The sequence below is a fragment of the Telopea speciosissima genome, chromosome 9, assembly GCF_018873765.1.
Source record: "Telopea speciosissima isolate NSW1024214 ecotype Mountain lineage chromosome 9, Tspe_v1, whole genome shotgun sequence".
NCBI classification, from domain to species: domain Eukaryota; kingdom Viridiplantae; phylum Streptophyta; class Magnoliopsida; order Proteales; family Proteaceae; genus Telopea; species Telopea speciosissima.
The window spans coordinates 6,701,715-6,717,063 of record NC_057924.1 but is presented as its reverse complement, the minus strand read 5'-3'; the positions used below and the strand labels follow the sequence as shown (position 1 = coordinate 6,717,063).

The window sequence follows — 15,349 nt, the reverse complement described above, 5'->3', positions numbered from 1 at the left end:
AACATAGTTGCCAGATCTGAGAATGTAAGGAACGAAGCATGTTCAGTTAAGTTTTACAGACCATAATGTCATGAAGAATAGCTAAGCCTTCTATATGCAGGGATTTACGTACTGTATACTAAAACCCAGTCTACAGGTATTTGACCACTTGAAGACATTCAATCCACTCCTAGATTCACTGGCAGAATCACATCCCATCCTCAATGCTTTTGATCTCCAGTAAAATTTACAGCTCCTACAACTGCTACAAATGGTTTTATGAAGAAATCAACAAAGCATAGAAACTTGGGAGTAATAGGTCCCCAACCTGATGCTAATGCAAGCTTGTCAAACAACCAGATGTGAGCTCAGCCAATCAAATCACATAACGGGAAAAAAATGTATCCTTGTATATTTATGTTTAGGGAAAGAGAACGCAATACACCCGGTCGAGCGCTCCCAAAAATGATTAGGGATGTGGTAGTCATTTTGCATGCTCCTGTGCAGGGGCGGCTTGTCTGGTGCAACTAGGTGGTGTTCTCTCCCTCTATGTTAATACATTTTAGGTAAGTCTGATTACCAAAATTGAATCTAGGAATCACACGCCGAGTAAGGTTATTATTTTTCTTACATTTGATATTCAAGATGTGAGTCTTTAGTACTTCGGTCCAATGTTACAGGTGATGTTCTTATTACAGTACTAAAACAAAAATTTGAGGCCAATTATTAATTTTAGGACCCAATTTCTCTCCACACATGATCTTCTATCGGACTAAAAAAGGATATTTCGAACGTGAATAATAATGGTGGGAATTAATGCTGAACAATCCAATCATAGTGTCACATCACCATTGTTGAGTCTACTTGATGATATTTCTATACTTAAATTGAAAGGCAGTGACTTAATAAGATTGGCCAGAGCTTTTCGACATTACGATAATTAGATTGTAATCATTAAGTGATTTACATCAAATATATGGAATGGAATTGAGCTCAAGTCTAAATCTGATAACTCAAAATTTAATAGCATCGTGCCTCACAGCCATTTTAAATCATTCCAAGGAGAAACCTAAGTTCTTTAGCATGCAACTTCTGAATCGGAATAGCCAACATTTACAGTACAGCAGTAGTGAAGATACCATATTTCTTGACTAACATCTACAAGCACTCTTTTGAAAATGGTTTGACATCTCTTATTTGGGTTGTTATAACATGCACTGTTTGTGTATTGTGCCAAAATCTGCAGTGACTATAACCATCTTTTTATTTGATATCCTACTTGAAGAGAATTCGAGTAGATGCTTCAAGGCATTCAAGGATTTGTCTAGGGGTAACTCAAAACATTTCAGTGGGGAAGTTATAATCGGTTTACTGATTCTTATAACTAAACAGATGAATCTTCTAGTGCTGTGAATAATATTTCTGTTTGACAAAGCCATCAACCGGTAATAGTTTCTAACACTACAAAACATAAAATTGAGAATTTAGATATCTTTTGTTTTCTTTATCATTTCGAATTCTGTTGGGGAAGAGTTGATTTGCAAAGTACATTCAAATTGAAAAACAATAGAGCATTCCAAACACACAAAAGTTGGAAGGCAATAGCCTCAATAGCCCTTCCTATAGCTATTTCAGCTCTTTTGCCTCTACAAAATCTAATTACATGAAACATAAATAAATATGATGAAAAATCTCAAAGCGGGGGTAAGACTGCGTACATGACCCTCCCCAGACCTTGCAGTGGCAGAAGCATCGTGCACTAGGTACGCCCTTTTTTTTTGTGGACAATCTCAAAGCAAGAAATAAGGGAAATTTAGAGGTACAAAGGGGAAGCTCTTACACCCAAAAAAATGAAAAAAGAAGAAGCTGTAATCATGCCTTCTGAACTGAAAAACCAAGGATCAATTCCTTGATTTCATCACTGGCTGCTCTATCAAGTGCAGTCCTTCCATCCGCATCTTTGACATTGTAAGTAGCTCCTGCTCTTAGCAGTTCCTCAATTTTTGGCTTGTCCCCCTCTGAGGCAGCCAACATCAATAAGATGTCTACAGGGTGAATGTTTTGGCTTAAAAGGACCTCCATCTTATCATAAGTACCCTCAACTGCAAGCATCCCCATGTAATTGAAATACTGAAAATAAAACAGGGGGATTTAGCAAAGAGACAATGCATTTTTATTAAACTCACAGTGTCCAACTTGAATTCATCTCCTCATGAACATAACATATAGATTAACAAGACAAAAATTTAAAAAAAAAAAAAAAAGAAAAAAGAAAAAGAACAATACACAAGGAGTTTTTTTGTTTTTTTTTTTTTTTGGGGGGGGGGGGGGGGGTTGGGATGGTGAAGGTGATGGTATGAAACTAGTTGATTCATCAACTATTAATCCAGTGTTTATGTTTATGAGTTGTAATTTTTTTAGAAATACTATTTCTCTATTATTGTTCTATAACAAAATCCAACTCTATTATGGTGTACAGTTTTTTTTCTGTAGGGATTACTTGAAAAGTTATAAGAATAAAATTTACAAAAAAGAAAAGAAATAGAGAAATTGAGACCTTTACAGATAAAGAACAATCTCTAAATCCAATGGCAGCAAGGCTTCCCGAATGGATAGGTGCAGTAAAGATCACAACAATAATGGCTGAGAATCACTCTTCTAAGGAGGGAAAAGAAAATGCTAGTGGATGCATACATAGGGATATGGAAGAAGACATACAAGTTTTTTTCACAAATAGAATTCTAATAGAAAATGCATAATCAAAAACAAATAATAGATTACAGGAATTCACAAATTTAAAGAGAGATACTGAACTCTGATGATGGTTTGTGAAAACTTATTGATGTAGTACAACAGTTCACTGTAGAATGGAGATCAAATAAACTTCCCATGAAGTAATGTAAAGCAGTGTTCTTCATATTCATCACTGAAGAACAAAGAAAGTTAAATACCTCTAAGCTACCACAAGCAGCATAAGCTTCTTTAGTAGCATAATCTCTACGATTAATATCAGTGTTAAAACATGAGGATCCACATCTGTTCCAAGTAATTCTTACAAGAAGTCATATATCACAAATAAGCACCCAACCATCCACACAAGCATCCATGTAATAATTCACCAATTCAATTCCAAAGAACCTTCTTTTCAAAAACCAAAATTTCCGACAACCCAGAAATATATTTTTTTTCTTTTTTTGGGGAGAGGGTTAAGAAGAAAAGGAAAACGAGAAGAGATTCAATCAAGAGTAGAGAAGCAATACCTGTTCGACATCGTCGCGATCGAAATCTTCACGGGACTGGCTACCGTAAATACCAGCACCTTCAGCATCAACACCATTCTTTCCGAACCTGAACCAACATTTGGCTCTGGAACCACTACTGGGTCCGATTTTGGGTGCAATTCTGGAAGCTCTGAACCATCCTAGTTTCTTTCGAATACCCAGAAACTGAGAAGTAAACTTGACGAAAGAAGACCCAGAAGAAGAAGAAGTATTAACCGTTGCAGGAAGGATAAGTTGAATAGTACAGGGAATGGACGCCATTAAAGTTTCCAGAAGAAACAGCTCTAAGCCTTTTCTATCCACATAAATAAAATCCTCTCGTTCACCCGCTCAACACAGCTAAAAGAGCAATCCAAAATTCTTCCATCCCTCTATTATCTCTCACGAAGTACTTTCATCATCTGGGGTCTGTCAATTATTGTGTCACGAAACTCACTAGTCACAAGTCTCGACTCACGAGTCTCTCTCACACACTCACCCAAACGCAATCCCTTCAGTTTAGAATTTTAGCTTAGAGATCCCAAAACAAATCTGAATGCCTAAAATAAGTGGGGCGCTGTTCTCGATGCCGCAGTACAACCTGCGTCCAGGCACATAGGATGGACACAGTGATCACCCTACCCCTGCACAAGCTGCACTGTGGCACAGCGAAAGACCATTGGAAATCGCTGGTTGGGTTGATCCGATCCTGTCCTGCTTCTTACAAAAGGAAGGAAAATACCAAATTTTTATCAAACCCTTCAACACTTTACTAAGCTCTGTCTATTGAAAGATTCTCTGAAGAAATTGGTCTTAGAAGATAAGAATTAAGATTTTTACTGGGGATTGGAGGAACGCTAGATCAACTCTCCACTGAAAAGAAAAGCTATATGAGATGGGCATATGTGTAACATTTTTGTATTTTTCTGTTAAAAATGGATTCCAAGTGGTTCCAACTTCCGAGTGACCTAAGTGGAGCAAGTGTTCTGGTTGGATAAACTTGGAATTTTTTGTTTTTTATATAAGTAAGAAAAATATGGATTAAAAAACTATTAATTCTGATACATTATCATTCATGTCAGCCTTCATTTTACTACCCCTAGCAGTAGTTGATGAGCTGGGTCTGTATAGGTCTAATCCTTTTTCTTAATACAATACTTTGCAAAAGTTTTCAAAAGAGAATTAATGTCTAGTAAAACTGAGAAAATCTTCTATGGCCATTGATATGAATCCTGGTTCACCCATGCGATTAATGCCTCACAATCAGTCCAAATGTCGATGTTGTGGAATTCTAAGGATCGAGCTTTACGCAATCCCCTTGCTTCTGCCTCTTGTGCATTTTATGTAAAACCGAAATCCATATAGCCAACAATAAAAGTGTTGTTCAATATAATCACACAAGCCTGACCAGCCTGCAAGACTCATTGATAAAGCTGCCATCACAAACAATTGAGAAATTTAAAAACCCGGGATCAGGATTCGGGTTAAATCAGAATTGGTAGAAATCAACTAAAAAAACCCTAACCCTAGATTCCATGTAGGATCAGTCTGATCTGGATCGGCCCAAATTGGCTGATGTAATCCAATTTTTCAATCCCCACTTGCAATGAATCCCTAGTTGAAAGTAAAGTTTAAAAACCCAAAATTTGACATAGGATTGCCTGCCATCGATTTTGATTCAAATTGAGGTGAGAATCCAAGAAATTGGAATCTGAACAAAGAAACAAATATTCCCATAGATCTGTGATATTTTTTTTTGGGGGAGTTTTTTATTCAAAATATGTAAATTTTGCTACATGCCTACATTACGATTTTCTGCTAAATTTTTTAAATTAGCATTATGGTTGGATCTCATTGATTTTCTGCTATTTTAATTCTATGAGGTGGCAAGTTGTATGAGGCTGAAATTTGGTAGATTGGTAGACCCAAGGTTCCTCCTTGCTCATACATCAAGTTTCAAACCAAAATTACCAAAAACAAGTTTCAGACCAAATATAACATAACTTGTCACCCAACAAATTTAAACTTTGAAAAATTATAGACTACTAAAAGGGTGTATAAGTTACCAATGAGACGCATCTACATATGGGAGGGTAAATGATTGAAATTGTGGTTAAAAATTAACATGTGATCGATCTAGCTAGACATCAATGGTCGGACTTCCTTGAACATCCTTCCACATGACACAAATAAGGGTGCAATTAGGATTATTAATTGGATTCTAATGACAGTCGGTTTTGACCTCTATCAAAATCTGGTCAGCTATTCATCAAGATAGCTGCTAATTTTCCATCTAAACAGAATCAGATCTTTTCACTACCTTCATTGTCGTTGGATCTTAACAGGACTATGATTTGGTGGAAATTGTTTTGTAAGCTTAAAATTCATCCTAAATTTAAAATTTTTACTAGATGGATAATATTGAAAATGTTTGCATTTTTTAAACATATAATCACATTAGCTAAACTATCAAACTTGTGAATACTATCTACATTGTGAAAAAGACTCAGTTTTAATGCAAGGCCATGTACATATAAGATCTTGCCTTACAGTTGTTAGGATAAATACAAGGGTAAAGGTGTAAATACAAATTCGCTTGGGTCATCTGTCAAATTTGATAACCCATTTCACTTAAATATCTTTCGGTGTATATGTTCATCTCCTCCCACTCCAGCTGTTATGCCTTAAAACATATTTGATTTTTTTCTTAATAATTTTCAAAATATCTATTGATAAGTGGAAAAACTACAATAAATTGGAATAAGAATTAAACCATGATTAGATGAAGATGATGTAAACATGTCACCTAAATTTGAGTCTTCAATGAACAACCACATGGTAATTATGGCTGGCTATCAACTAGATTAATTTCTGACCCTATATGTCATTAAAATCTGAATCAATTTTTTTAATTTTTTCCCAGATTAAATCTCCCCTCCCCCCCTCCTCCCTGAATTCCTGAAATGCAATTTGGACTGAGATTTGCATTTTCTTGTTGCAAAATATCCATAATCACAAAATCACAAAATCTTTCAATGAGCATAACCCCATCAATTTATTGGCATCAGTCAATGCTCGGGTTAGTATTTACTTTGATGTACCACCCCATTCAAGAGTAGTGAAGTGGTTGGCTGGTCTCTCTATAAGTCTATCACAATTAGGGGTGTCAAAAATCAGCCTAAACCAGTTAGTCCAATACAAAAAAGAAACTAAACCAAAGAATGCCTAAGACCATGTTTGGTTTTGAGTTTCTAGAACCGGCACAAAACCAAACCAACCAGACTGACTGTTATAAAATGAACAAACCAGAAATTACATGTAAAAACCGAAAGAAACTGAACCGCCGACCATTTGACACCATTAATCATCACCATCCATCAATGTGGGAGGTGAGATCCCACAATACGGGGGTTTAGGTGTTGCATCCTACCAGTCATAGTACAACCTTACAAGTTAAAAACCACAAAAATGGGAAAAATCATGGCGCACTAAACCATGAACAAGTTATTAAAAACCTTTTCCCCACTGCACTCTCTCTCTTTTTGTGGATCTAATGGATTGTGAAGTAAGAAAATGGTGATGCAAGTTTCTTTTTCATTCCACAAGCACAGAAGGATATGGACAAACAACTCAAACCTTCTGGGGTGGCCTACATAGAACTTCCATATAAAGAGTCAAGGTTGTGTGTTTGGTAAAGCCCTCTGATACGGGAGCCTATCTACCAAAATGGATATCCTTCTCTAGAAAAGAGCAATAACAGACGAAAGAGATGACAACAATAAAAATACCAGAGACCTCACACCACATGATGTACATGACCCAATCCCTATCATAGCTTTTCCATGAACCCACTTTAAAACAGAGAAGAAATAAAGCAACAAAAATTAATTAAAGAGAGATGCTAAAGAAGCCAAAGACACACTCTCTCTCAACTTCCCATAGCCTCATTACCTAAATAAGGCACTCATAAAGAGTCCAGAATTCCTGATGCTCCCACCACCACCAGAAAATAAAAAGTCACATTACACCAATTCCTGATGAAAGAAAACACCAAACAAGAAGAGGAAAACAAGGTAAACAGAAATTTATTTACAATACCTGTGAGGATGCAATGATCCATGCTGTCCACTTGAGATAAAGAGCTTTAACTATTACTTTTGTGTATAAAAAACCCTCCTATGAGATCCAAGATTCATGCCCAAACCCCTCCCACCAAGACAGGGACCCAAACCACCTCTCCCATTCGCCCACAAAGCATTCTTCCAAACCACTCTAGTCTAAACTGATTAAAAGGCTCTCCTTACAGCTACCAATTCCCTGCAAATATGGCTGCAACCTCTCCAGTCGAGGTCGGTACACGAGGCACTGTTGGATCCCTTGTCCTACAAGAGATCGACTACTTCAGCAGACTTGAGTTGGCCAGCCATGGAATCCCCAAGAAACCTCAGTCGCAGATTACAGACCTCACATCGACCAGTAATGGGTCTAGACCCAAGTTGGAGTTCATGATCATGGCATCAAAGAAGAAGAAGAAAAAGCTTCTACCTAGCATCTGTTCTGTAGTGGAGGTTGCTGATAGTAATCGGCCCAATGGAGTTCCTAGGTTCTCTTACAAAAACCTGAAGGCCGATATGAACAATTTAAAGCTCTAGCCAATTCTCTCTGAAAGCTTCGAAAAAGAGAGTTTCCGGAGCTGGTGAGTGATTGGGTTGGACCATGGTCTGTCATGGCTTCCACATTTTAGATCAACAACTTCCACAATGTAAGATCCTTTCTTATCAGGTTTTTTTCTGTTAGGACTATTATCAACAATAGTATCATCAGAGCCAAGCATTGGGATACTATGTGATTTCTTTAAGACGCTTGATCTTGTTTTTCGAGTACTTCCAGGGCTTTTGTGGTTACTGCTACTGCCACTAGTGCTTGCTACGTTCACCACAGTTGTTCTTGGCAGCCTTTTAGGCCTAGAAACACAAGGAACAGAGACAGAGAGTGTTGGAGATTTTCTTGGAGAAGATTTTGATGACTGTGGTGACCGTTTAACAGAATCCAATTCCCTGGTCATCAAAGAACCGACAGTTCCGGTGGCCCCTATCCTAACAGAGCCCCCACCACCCTTAATAGCATCTAGTGTTGGAACCATGATCCTCCCAGCTCAATCAAAGGTATCTGTCCTCACAGAGAAGAAGCAATTCTATCCTCTGATGTCTTTCCACGTAGAAGCTGTTAGTTAATCTGTGCATGGAAGTGAATTGTAGACTTGAGTATAGTGTATTACAGGGTAAGTATTTGGTTCAAATTGGAATCGGAATAGGTATTTCTCAATAACATTCAGAAACAGATTGCTATCTTACAAGGAAATGAAAAAATAAACAGGGCCATCTGGTTTATCACAATTCTTAAGCACATTCACTACAAATAAACAAAAATTTTCATGGCTTTTGGCAAATAAATCTCCAACAGAAGAGATTTTACCATGCCAATGAAGATTGTAATACCTAACAGATAAAAATAAATAAATAAAACAAAAAAAAAAACATGGTACCAGGGTACCAGACAAGAAATTTTCATGGCTTTTGGCACCTCGATTGGCAGGTTATTGAGAAACCCATCTCAAGTATAGATTATGGACACGAAATATTGCCACAAACAAGAGACAATATATATACATCAGAACGAGGGAAATTCAGCCTAGGAAATTTTTTTTTAATGGAAAGGGAATAATCAGGTTTTGGGTAACTACAAAGGATGCCAACCAAGAAAAGCAGAGATTCAGCAAGCGAGCAATTCCAAAATCCAGATTGAGTCATTGAGAACGTAAAAACGTGAATAAAATAGACATTAAATTCTAATAACAACGTCACAGTGTTTTTCACGAGTATTTGTTTAAAATCCCACCTCCCAAAAGCAAAAAAAAACAAGGGAAAAAGTGAACTAAGAGATGAGAGTCCAGATAACGATTAAACGAGATTCCCAATGCTTTCCTTCTTGTGAAAGAATTACGATCCAAAGATTAATCTTATTGAATATTCAAATCATAAGTAGTAAAGGAAAACTCGGATTTTTCCCATTAGAAACCTGCAAACCGCCCAAAACCCTTCAAAAAGTTAATGGTTGATGGCACAGACAAGATATGAATCTTTTTTTTTTATTTATGGCAGGACAAGAAATGGATCTTAGAACAACCAGGAGGAACCATTTCTTGAAAGTACTACAAATTTCCAAAGTTAAGACCGAAAGTGATTATTAAACCCAACATAATTAAAGTACTGGAAAATCGAAAATCATCTATGGATCCATAAAAAGAAACCCTAATCATCATTAGTAGATCATAAACAGCAATGCTTTGGATCAGTTTATAGATGATCAGTACTAACCAATGAAACCCTATAGAAGATTAATTCGGAGAGCATACCGACAAGAATCACCGATTGCATTTAATCCTCCAAACAAGAAGCCATAGAGAAAAATTCAAATCCGCCACTGCAACTTCTTCAAGCATTAAAAGCAATTCATCTCCTCATCCACATGTAAACATGACGACGCCTTCAAATGGATCTTCCCCCCCTTCTCTCTCTCTCTTCTATCTTACAATCTTATTTGAATTGTCTGTGGAATCTCAGATTCAGATTTCAGACTCGCCTGCGTTCGCTGGGATATGATGCCAATTCAGAGACCTGGAGTCACGTGAAATCTGCTTTATTCGGTCATGTTTCTTAGATTGGAATAAGTCTTACCAGTGGGCCCCGATACTTGATATCATCTGACTTTTCTTAGATGGGGTCTCACATGAAACTCATTTTTTTTTTTAAACAATTTTCTTAAATCTATTTAAATAAAAATATAGGAGAACGATCTCTCTTCCGCAGGTGACAGGATGGTTATTGTGTTCACTTTCATGTGTCTGGGCATAGTCTGCGCTGCAGCACAGAGAGCCTCGCATATGAGAAAGACAACATCATCCGATCACGAAGCACACACCGCCCCTGCACCTGACAAAGGGCGTACAAAATAACCATCCTATCAATTACCAACAGTGTCTTTAACATCCCACTTACATGATTGGTGATAAGTCCTAACTGGATTACCTAATTTGTGAGCTATTGAAATAGATTGTCTACCTACCATTTGAAATAAAAAGATTAAAAATTATTTAAACAAACCCGAAACTGTGAATATCATATAGTAAAGGAAATAGCTCCCATGGCTAAGGCTGTTTTCTTGGTGCTATCATCCAATCAACTATGTTGGTTGAATCAATCCACACCTCGATTCTTTGTTGTCTCAAAGAGAATGCTCCAAGGACTCTTTGCTTCATTCCTATAGCTTCTGCTTCTTGGGTTGACCCTACAATTCCAAAAATTTGTATGGAATAGTTAAATCAAGGTATAGGATGGGGGTTCTAGGTCCAAGAGTGTTAGTTGGTTCCTGGTTTGCTAAAGGAAGGAAGTAGTTATGGAGACAATTCTAAGGATGTGATTATCTTTCTTTGGGATGTGAGTGGAGGTGATGACTGATGAGTGTGTCAATTAGAGAGAATAGGGATGTACATTGAATGGATTCTGTTCCGAGTCCCAAGGAACTAGATGCCGAGATTCTTTTGGTGAATTCACATGAAAGGAATAGATGTCATTCGAATTATCCGTTATCAATCCTAAGAAGAGGAGAAATCTTAGAAAGGGTTGGGGTGCCCCGTTTAAGTAATTTTTACAAAGATTTTGAATTTAGGATGAGATTTGATTGCCCAGGAAAATTTTCAGACTTTATTATATGATTTAGCGGTGAGGAAGGATGTTGCAGCTTTGGAGGAGAAGCCGCCAGATTAGGTGTAGGGTGTAAAATGAAATCCTCATGATTGTTGGAACTCATGTATGGAACTGATGACCTCTGCAATGGCTTTAGGGAAAATGTTATCGAATAAAGGGTAATCTCATTCCGTATTTAGTATGTGGTCCTAAACTTTTTGAATGATTGGATGTTGGGGAATGCTCGAAGGGACGTGAAAATTCTTCAAATTTGGGATCCAAGCATCTTTCCAAATTTTTATTGAGTTCCCTTTCTTAATTTTCCAACAAACCATATTTTTTCAGGTCCGACACTATTGAGCAGAGTCAATTCCATATCCAAGAACCTCTTGGCCGACTCTAATTAGTATCAAGAAAAAATTTGGATGAGAAATATTTAGATTTGAGAATTTTGTCCCACAGATTTTTGGGTTTAGAAATCAATCGTCATCTCAATTTCATTAGTAGAAATTTTATTGTTGATATGCGAGTTTCTCAACCCTAGACCTCTAGAATGTTTGGGAGTGAAAATAGATGATCAGAAGATGAAATTCAAACCTTTTCCAGAGGCTTTCTCCCTCCCTTCCAAAAGGCGGCATTAATTGGATCCATCTTGTTACAAATGACCATTGGAAAAGAAAACAAGACATCAGATATGTAGGAATGGAGTCCAGTGCGGATTGAATAAGCATAGTACGCCCAGTTTGGGAAAGTAAGTTGCATTTCCAATTAGTGGTGATTTCTTATTCGAAGTAGTAGATGGTTTAGGCCTTGAGATTTGAATTTATGAGGGAGCAGATTTTACCCAAGGTATTTTGCCTCAGAAGACATTTCCTTTATTCATAGATTTTGTACAATAGAGTTTTTTAATGTAGTTGTGGTGTTACTGCTAAAATTGATATGTTGGCCTGAGAGGTCCACAAAAAACAGGAAAGAATTGATTTTGTGGTGGCATCTTCCAAGGTGGCTCTACTAAAAAGCAGTGTATCATTTGCAAATAGGAGATGGATGATCTCAGGGGTATTCCTAGAAACCTTTAATGGACATCCTAGGCGGATTACGTGGGATGATTAAAAGGAATGGGAATAGCTTACGTGAAGCTTGGTAGAGAAGGTACAAGCGAATAAGGTATATAACGTGTCACACCAATGACCACCAAAGCCAAGGAATTCAAAAATTGGCCAAATAAAGCCCTATTCAAGTTTGTCATAGGCTTTAGACATGTCTATCTTAAGAGTTAGGAATCGTTTTTCCCTTTTTTCTTATTTCTCAGATAATGGAAAATTTTATTAACAATAATGATGTTATCTGAGATTTGTCCCCCTTTCACAAAGATAGATTAGTAGGGGGAGATGAAGCGGGTAAGGAGAGGTTTTTAGTCTATTTGCAATAAGTTTAGAAATAATCTTGTATGTAACACTGCAGAGACTGATAGGCTGGAAATCGTCCACCCTGGATGGATGCATTATCACATTTAGAAATTAGAAAGAGGAGAGTATGGTTAATTCCAGGTGGGAGGTAGGTTGAAGAGAAAATTCTTTGCACAAAGGTGCAGATATCGGGTTTTAAGATATCCCAGCTATTTGGAAAAAGAATATTGGGAAACTATATATCAATCCCTGGTGCTTTGAAAGCACCAATACTGAAAACATAATGCTTGATTTCCTCTTCATTGGGTAACCCTTCCAGGGTCATAGATTCAGCCTGGGAGATAATTTGTGTAAAAAGGCTTTCCACAAAATTTGGGTCTAGGAGGTTAGAAGTGTTGAAGATTTCTTGAAAATGAAATACAAATTTAGAGGCAATAATGGGAGGTTTGAAAATTTTGTCTCCATTGGAATAAAAAAGAAATGGGATTTGCCTAGGATGGAGGTTACTTCTAGCAATGGAATGACAAAATTTGATATTTCTATCCCCATCACTAATAATATACAGATGTCTGGATTTTTTAATCTAAAAGATTTTCTTCGACTTCCAAGAATAACTTAATTTTACTTCTTCAGCTTTCCAAGAATAACAAAGTAGGTTTTGACTTGACATTTACTTGTTTTATAATTAATTTTCTTATCTAACATAGGCTTAGGAAATTGACTTTTTGTTTTTGCTTTGAACAGATTGAATTGATAACTTGTAATCAGGGGTTTTTTGTATTGTAAAAAATGATGTTTTGATTCAGCAACGAATCGATACAAACAAATACAATCGATCCGTAGCGGTGTCGATTTCGTCAACAACTGATCCCAATTCCAATACTGTGAACTAAATCCCTGATGGCATTGAAGAATGTTAGATATTCAATTTTCACAATTTAGGTTTCGCTCTCTATTGATTTCCCTCATAAATTCCTTTCTTCAACGTTACTCTAATCTTGTTAAATGATTTCCTCTCTCTCTCTCTCTCTCTTTCAATAAAAATAGACATAGGTTGTTTTTCTTATGCACACTAATGTATTAACTAAGAACAACTCATTCCATTCAATGTAAGTACTTAAGTGCTTAAAATTTTCACTTTTAAAATCTCTTTACATTGAACAAGAATGACTCTCTAGTCTCTACCCTTTTATAATGATTAAATATAAAATTATGAATAAACACAATTATGAATAAATAGAGCACCTCAATTCTAAGGACATAGGGCAACCTCTCTAGGAGTGTAACTTGGCAAATTGAAAAGGGACAAGAATTGGAATTACATTTATAGGTTTGAGATTTTGGGAAATTTTAAAATAAAAAGTTGGCTTATATATATTTTAAGTTTAGTATCATTTCAGTGAATAGGGTGAAGGGGATACCAATACCTTAACTTTTAATTGATACTTATATTTTAAGTGATGTGGCACTTTTGTGAGTGCAACTTTGGCAAATTGAAAGGGGGAGAAAGTGGTACATTTTAGTTGAAGTCATACTTTTATAAGTGGGTTAAAAAAATTAGTGGAGAAACCCTTTGTAGGATCAATGTGCTCTATGTAATTACTCTCTTGAAACACTTTTCTTCTCATTTGAAAGATTTAGTTGGATTTGCCTAGTAGGTCCTCTGAGTTTAAAAGTGAACTCTTAAGGGCTAACTCAGTTTTTTGATCTGTTTTCATAGTTGTTATCTTTAATCAATATATCACAGTTAAAAAAGGGGCGTACCCAGTGCATGAAACTCCTGCCACTACGGGTTTGGAGAGGATCATAATATACGCAACCTTAATCCCTGTTTTGCAGAGAAACTGTTTCTTGATTCAAACCTGCGACCACTAGGTCTTTCATTTTTTTTTCTTGTGGGAAGGGATCAGACACGGCGACACGACATTATCCAAGATGATCTCGCAACAGGACTTCCGACCCTCCAGAGGTTCTATCTTGCTGGTAAATAGCATCACAGTTTAATTTAAAAACCCAACTGATAGAGATAACCACACTTGACTCACCACAGGCCTCATGGTCTATTTCACTTGAGAGGTAAGGAACAAATGTATATTTGAAAAAGAAAATCTTAACCCAAACAGGATTCTATTTTAATGCAAGAATATTGGGTTAATGACCTGAAACTGTTTGATGGCAATCACATGATTTTGTCCATAACAGTCCATCTCTTACTCTTGATGGCAGTTTTAAGATAGAAACAAGGGAAGCAAGTTGGGCTTCAATATATGGAGCATGTAATCTCAGATTCAGCATAAGAAGCCGAAGCAAGAGCCATCAGGCAAGGAATTATCGAGTATTGCTACTGGGAAAAGATGTTGGGCATATTATATAACCCTTTTTATGTTCTAATATAAGTCTACTAGAATAAGAACCCAGGTTGTGGTGGACCCCATTGAAAAGAACTCATCTAATCTAAAACCCTAGTCTTTCCTATAAATACTAGCTAGAGACAGCAACCTGTTCATTCCAAACTTGATATACATGGTGTATTGCTTTAAACAATCTTGCGCTTAAAACCCTAAACCTTAACAAAAGATACTTTAGAGACTTGGACTGATGCTACACAAGTGATCCAAAAGTGACATGGGAGTTGTTTTGTCTCTTACATGACATGAGGTGGTCTTGCCTCACAGCTTATCTGTGAAGCCAATGACAAGAAAACTGAACAGCTAGTTTGAAAACAAGGAATAATGTAGAATCTTCAACATAGCATAACCTATTATTTTCTATTCTCAACCAAAAATACAAAAATGTCAACTTCAGTACCATATCATTGCATTCCTCATAAAATTGTTGGAATTTAAGGAAGAGATTTTAATGGTTAAAATTATGGTTACATTTACATTCATAGACCATAATAGAGTTAGATCCCATTTATTTCTATTATATATGTATGTCTCGAATTCTTGTACCC

General features: G+C 36.6%; 2 protein-coding genes across 2 annotated transcripts; both read right to left on the bottom strand.

Annotated features, from left to right (window-relative positions):
* Window positions 1-1,804: 1,804 nt before the first annotated feature.
* LOC122641026 (protein LHCP TRANSLOCATION DEFECT) lies at window positions 1,805-3,632 on the bottom strand. Its single transcript, XM_043834342.1, has 2 exons — window positions 3,240-3,632; window positions 1,805-2,109 (listed from the first exon to the last, which is right to left on the bottom strand). Exons 1-2 carry the CDS (start codon window positions 3,519-3,521, stop codon window positions 1,852-1,854), a joined length of 540 nt encoding a protein of 179 aa, XP_043690277.1. The 5' UTR covers window positions 3,522-3,632; the 3' UTR covers window positions 1,805-1,851.
* Window positions 3,633-7,887: 4,255 nt separating this feature from the next.
* Window positions 7,888-8,382, bottom strand: LOC122640320. The gene has a single exon (XM_043833479.1). The coding sequence runs from the start codon at window positions 8,380-8,382 to the stop codon at window positions 7,888-7,890; it is 495 nt and encodes a 164-aa protein (XP_043689414.1).
* Between the last annotated feature and the right edge of the window lie 6,967 nt (window positions 8,383-15,349).

Excerpts from the sequence above, each read along its gene's own strand:
- LOC122641026 (XM_043834342.1), bottom strand. The coding sequence starts at position 3,521 with ATGGCGTCCATTCCCTGTACTATTCAACTTATCCTTCCTGCAACGGTT. Across the intron at positions 2,110-3,239 it reads ATCGCGACGATGTCGAACAG|TATTTCAATTACATGGGGAT; the intron begins GTATTGCTTCTC and ends TTTTATTTTCAG.
- LOC122640320 (XM_043833479.1), bottom strand. The coding sequence starts at position 8,382 with ATGGTTCCAACACTAGATGCTATTAAGGGTGGTGGGGGCTCTGTTAGG.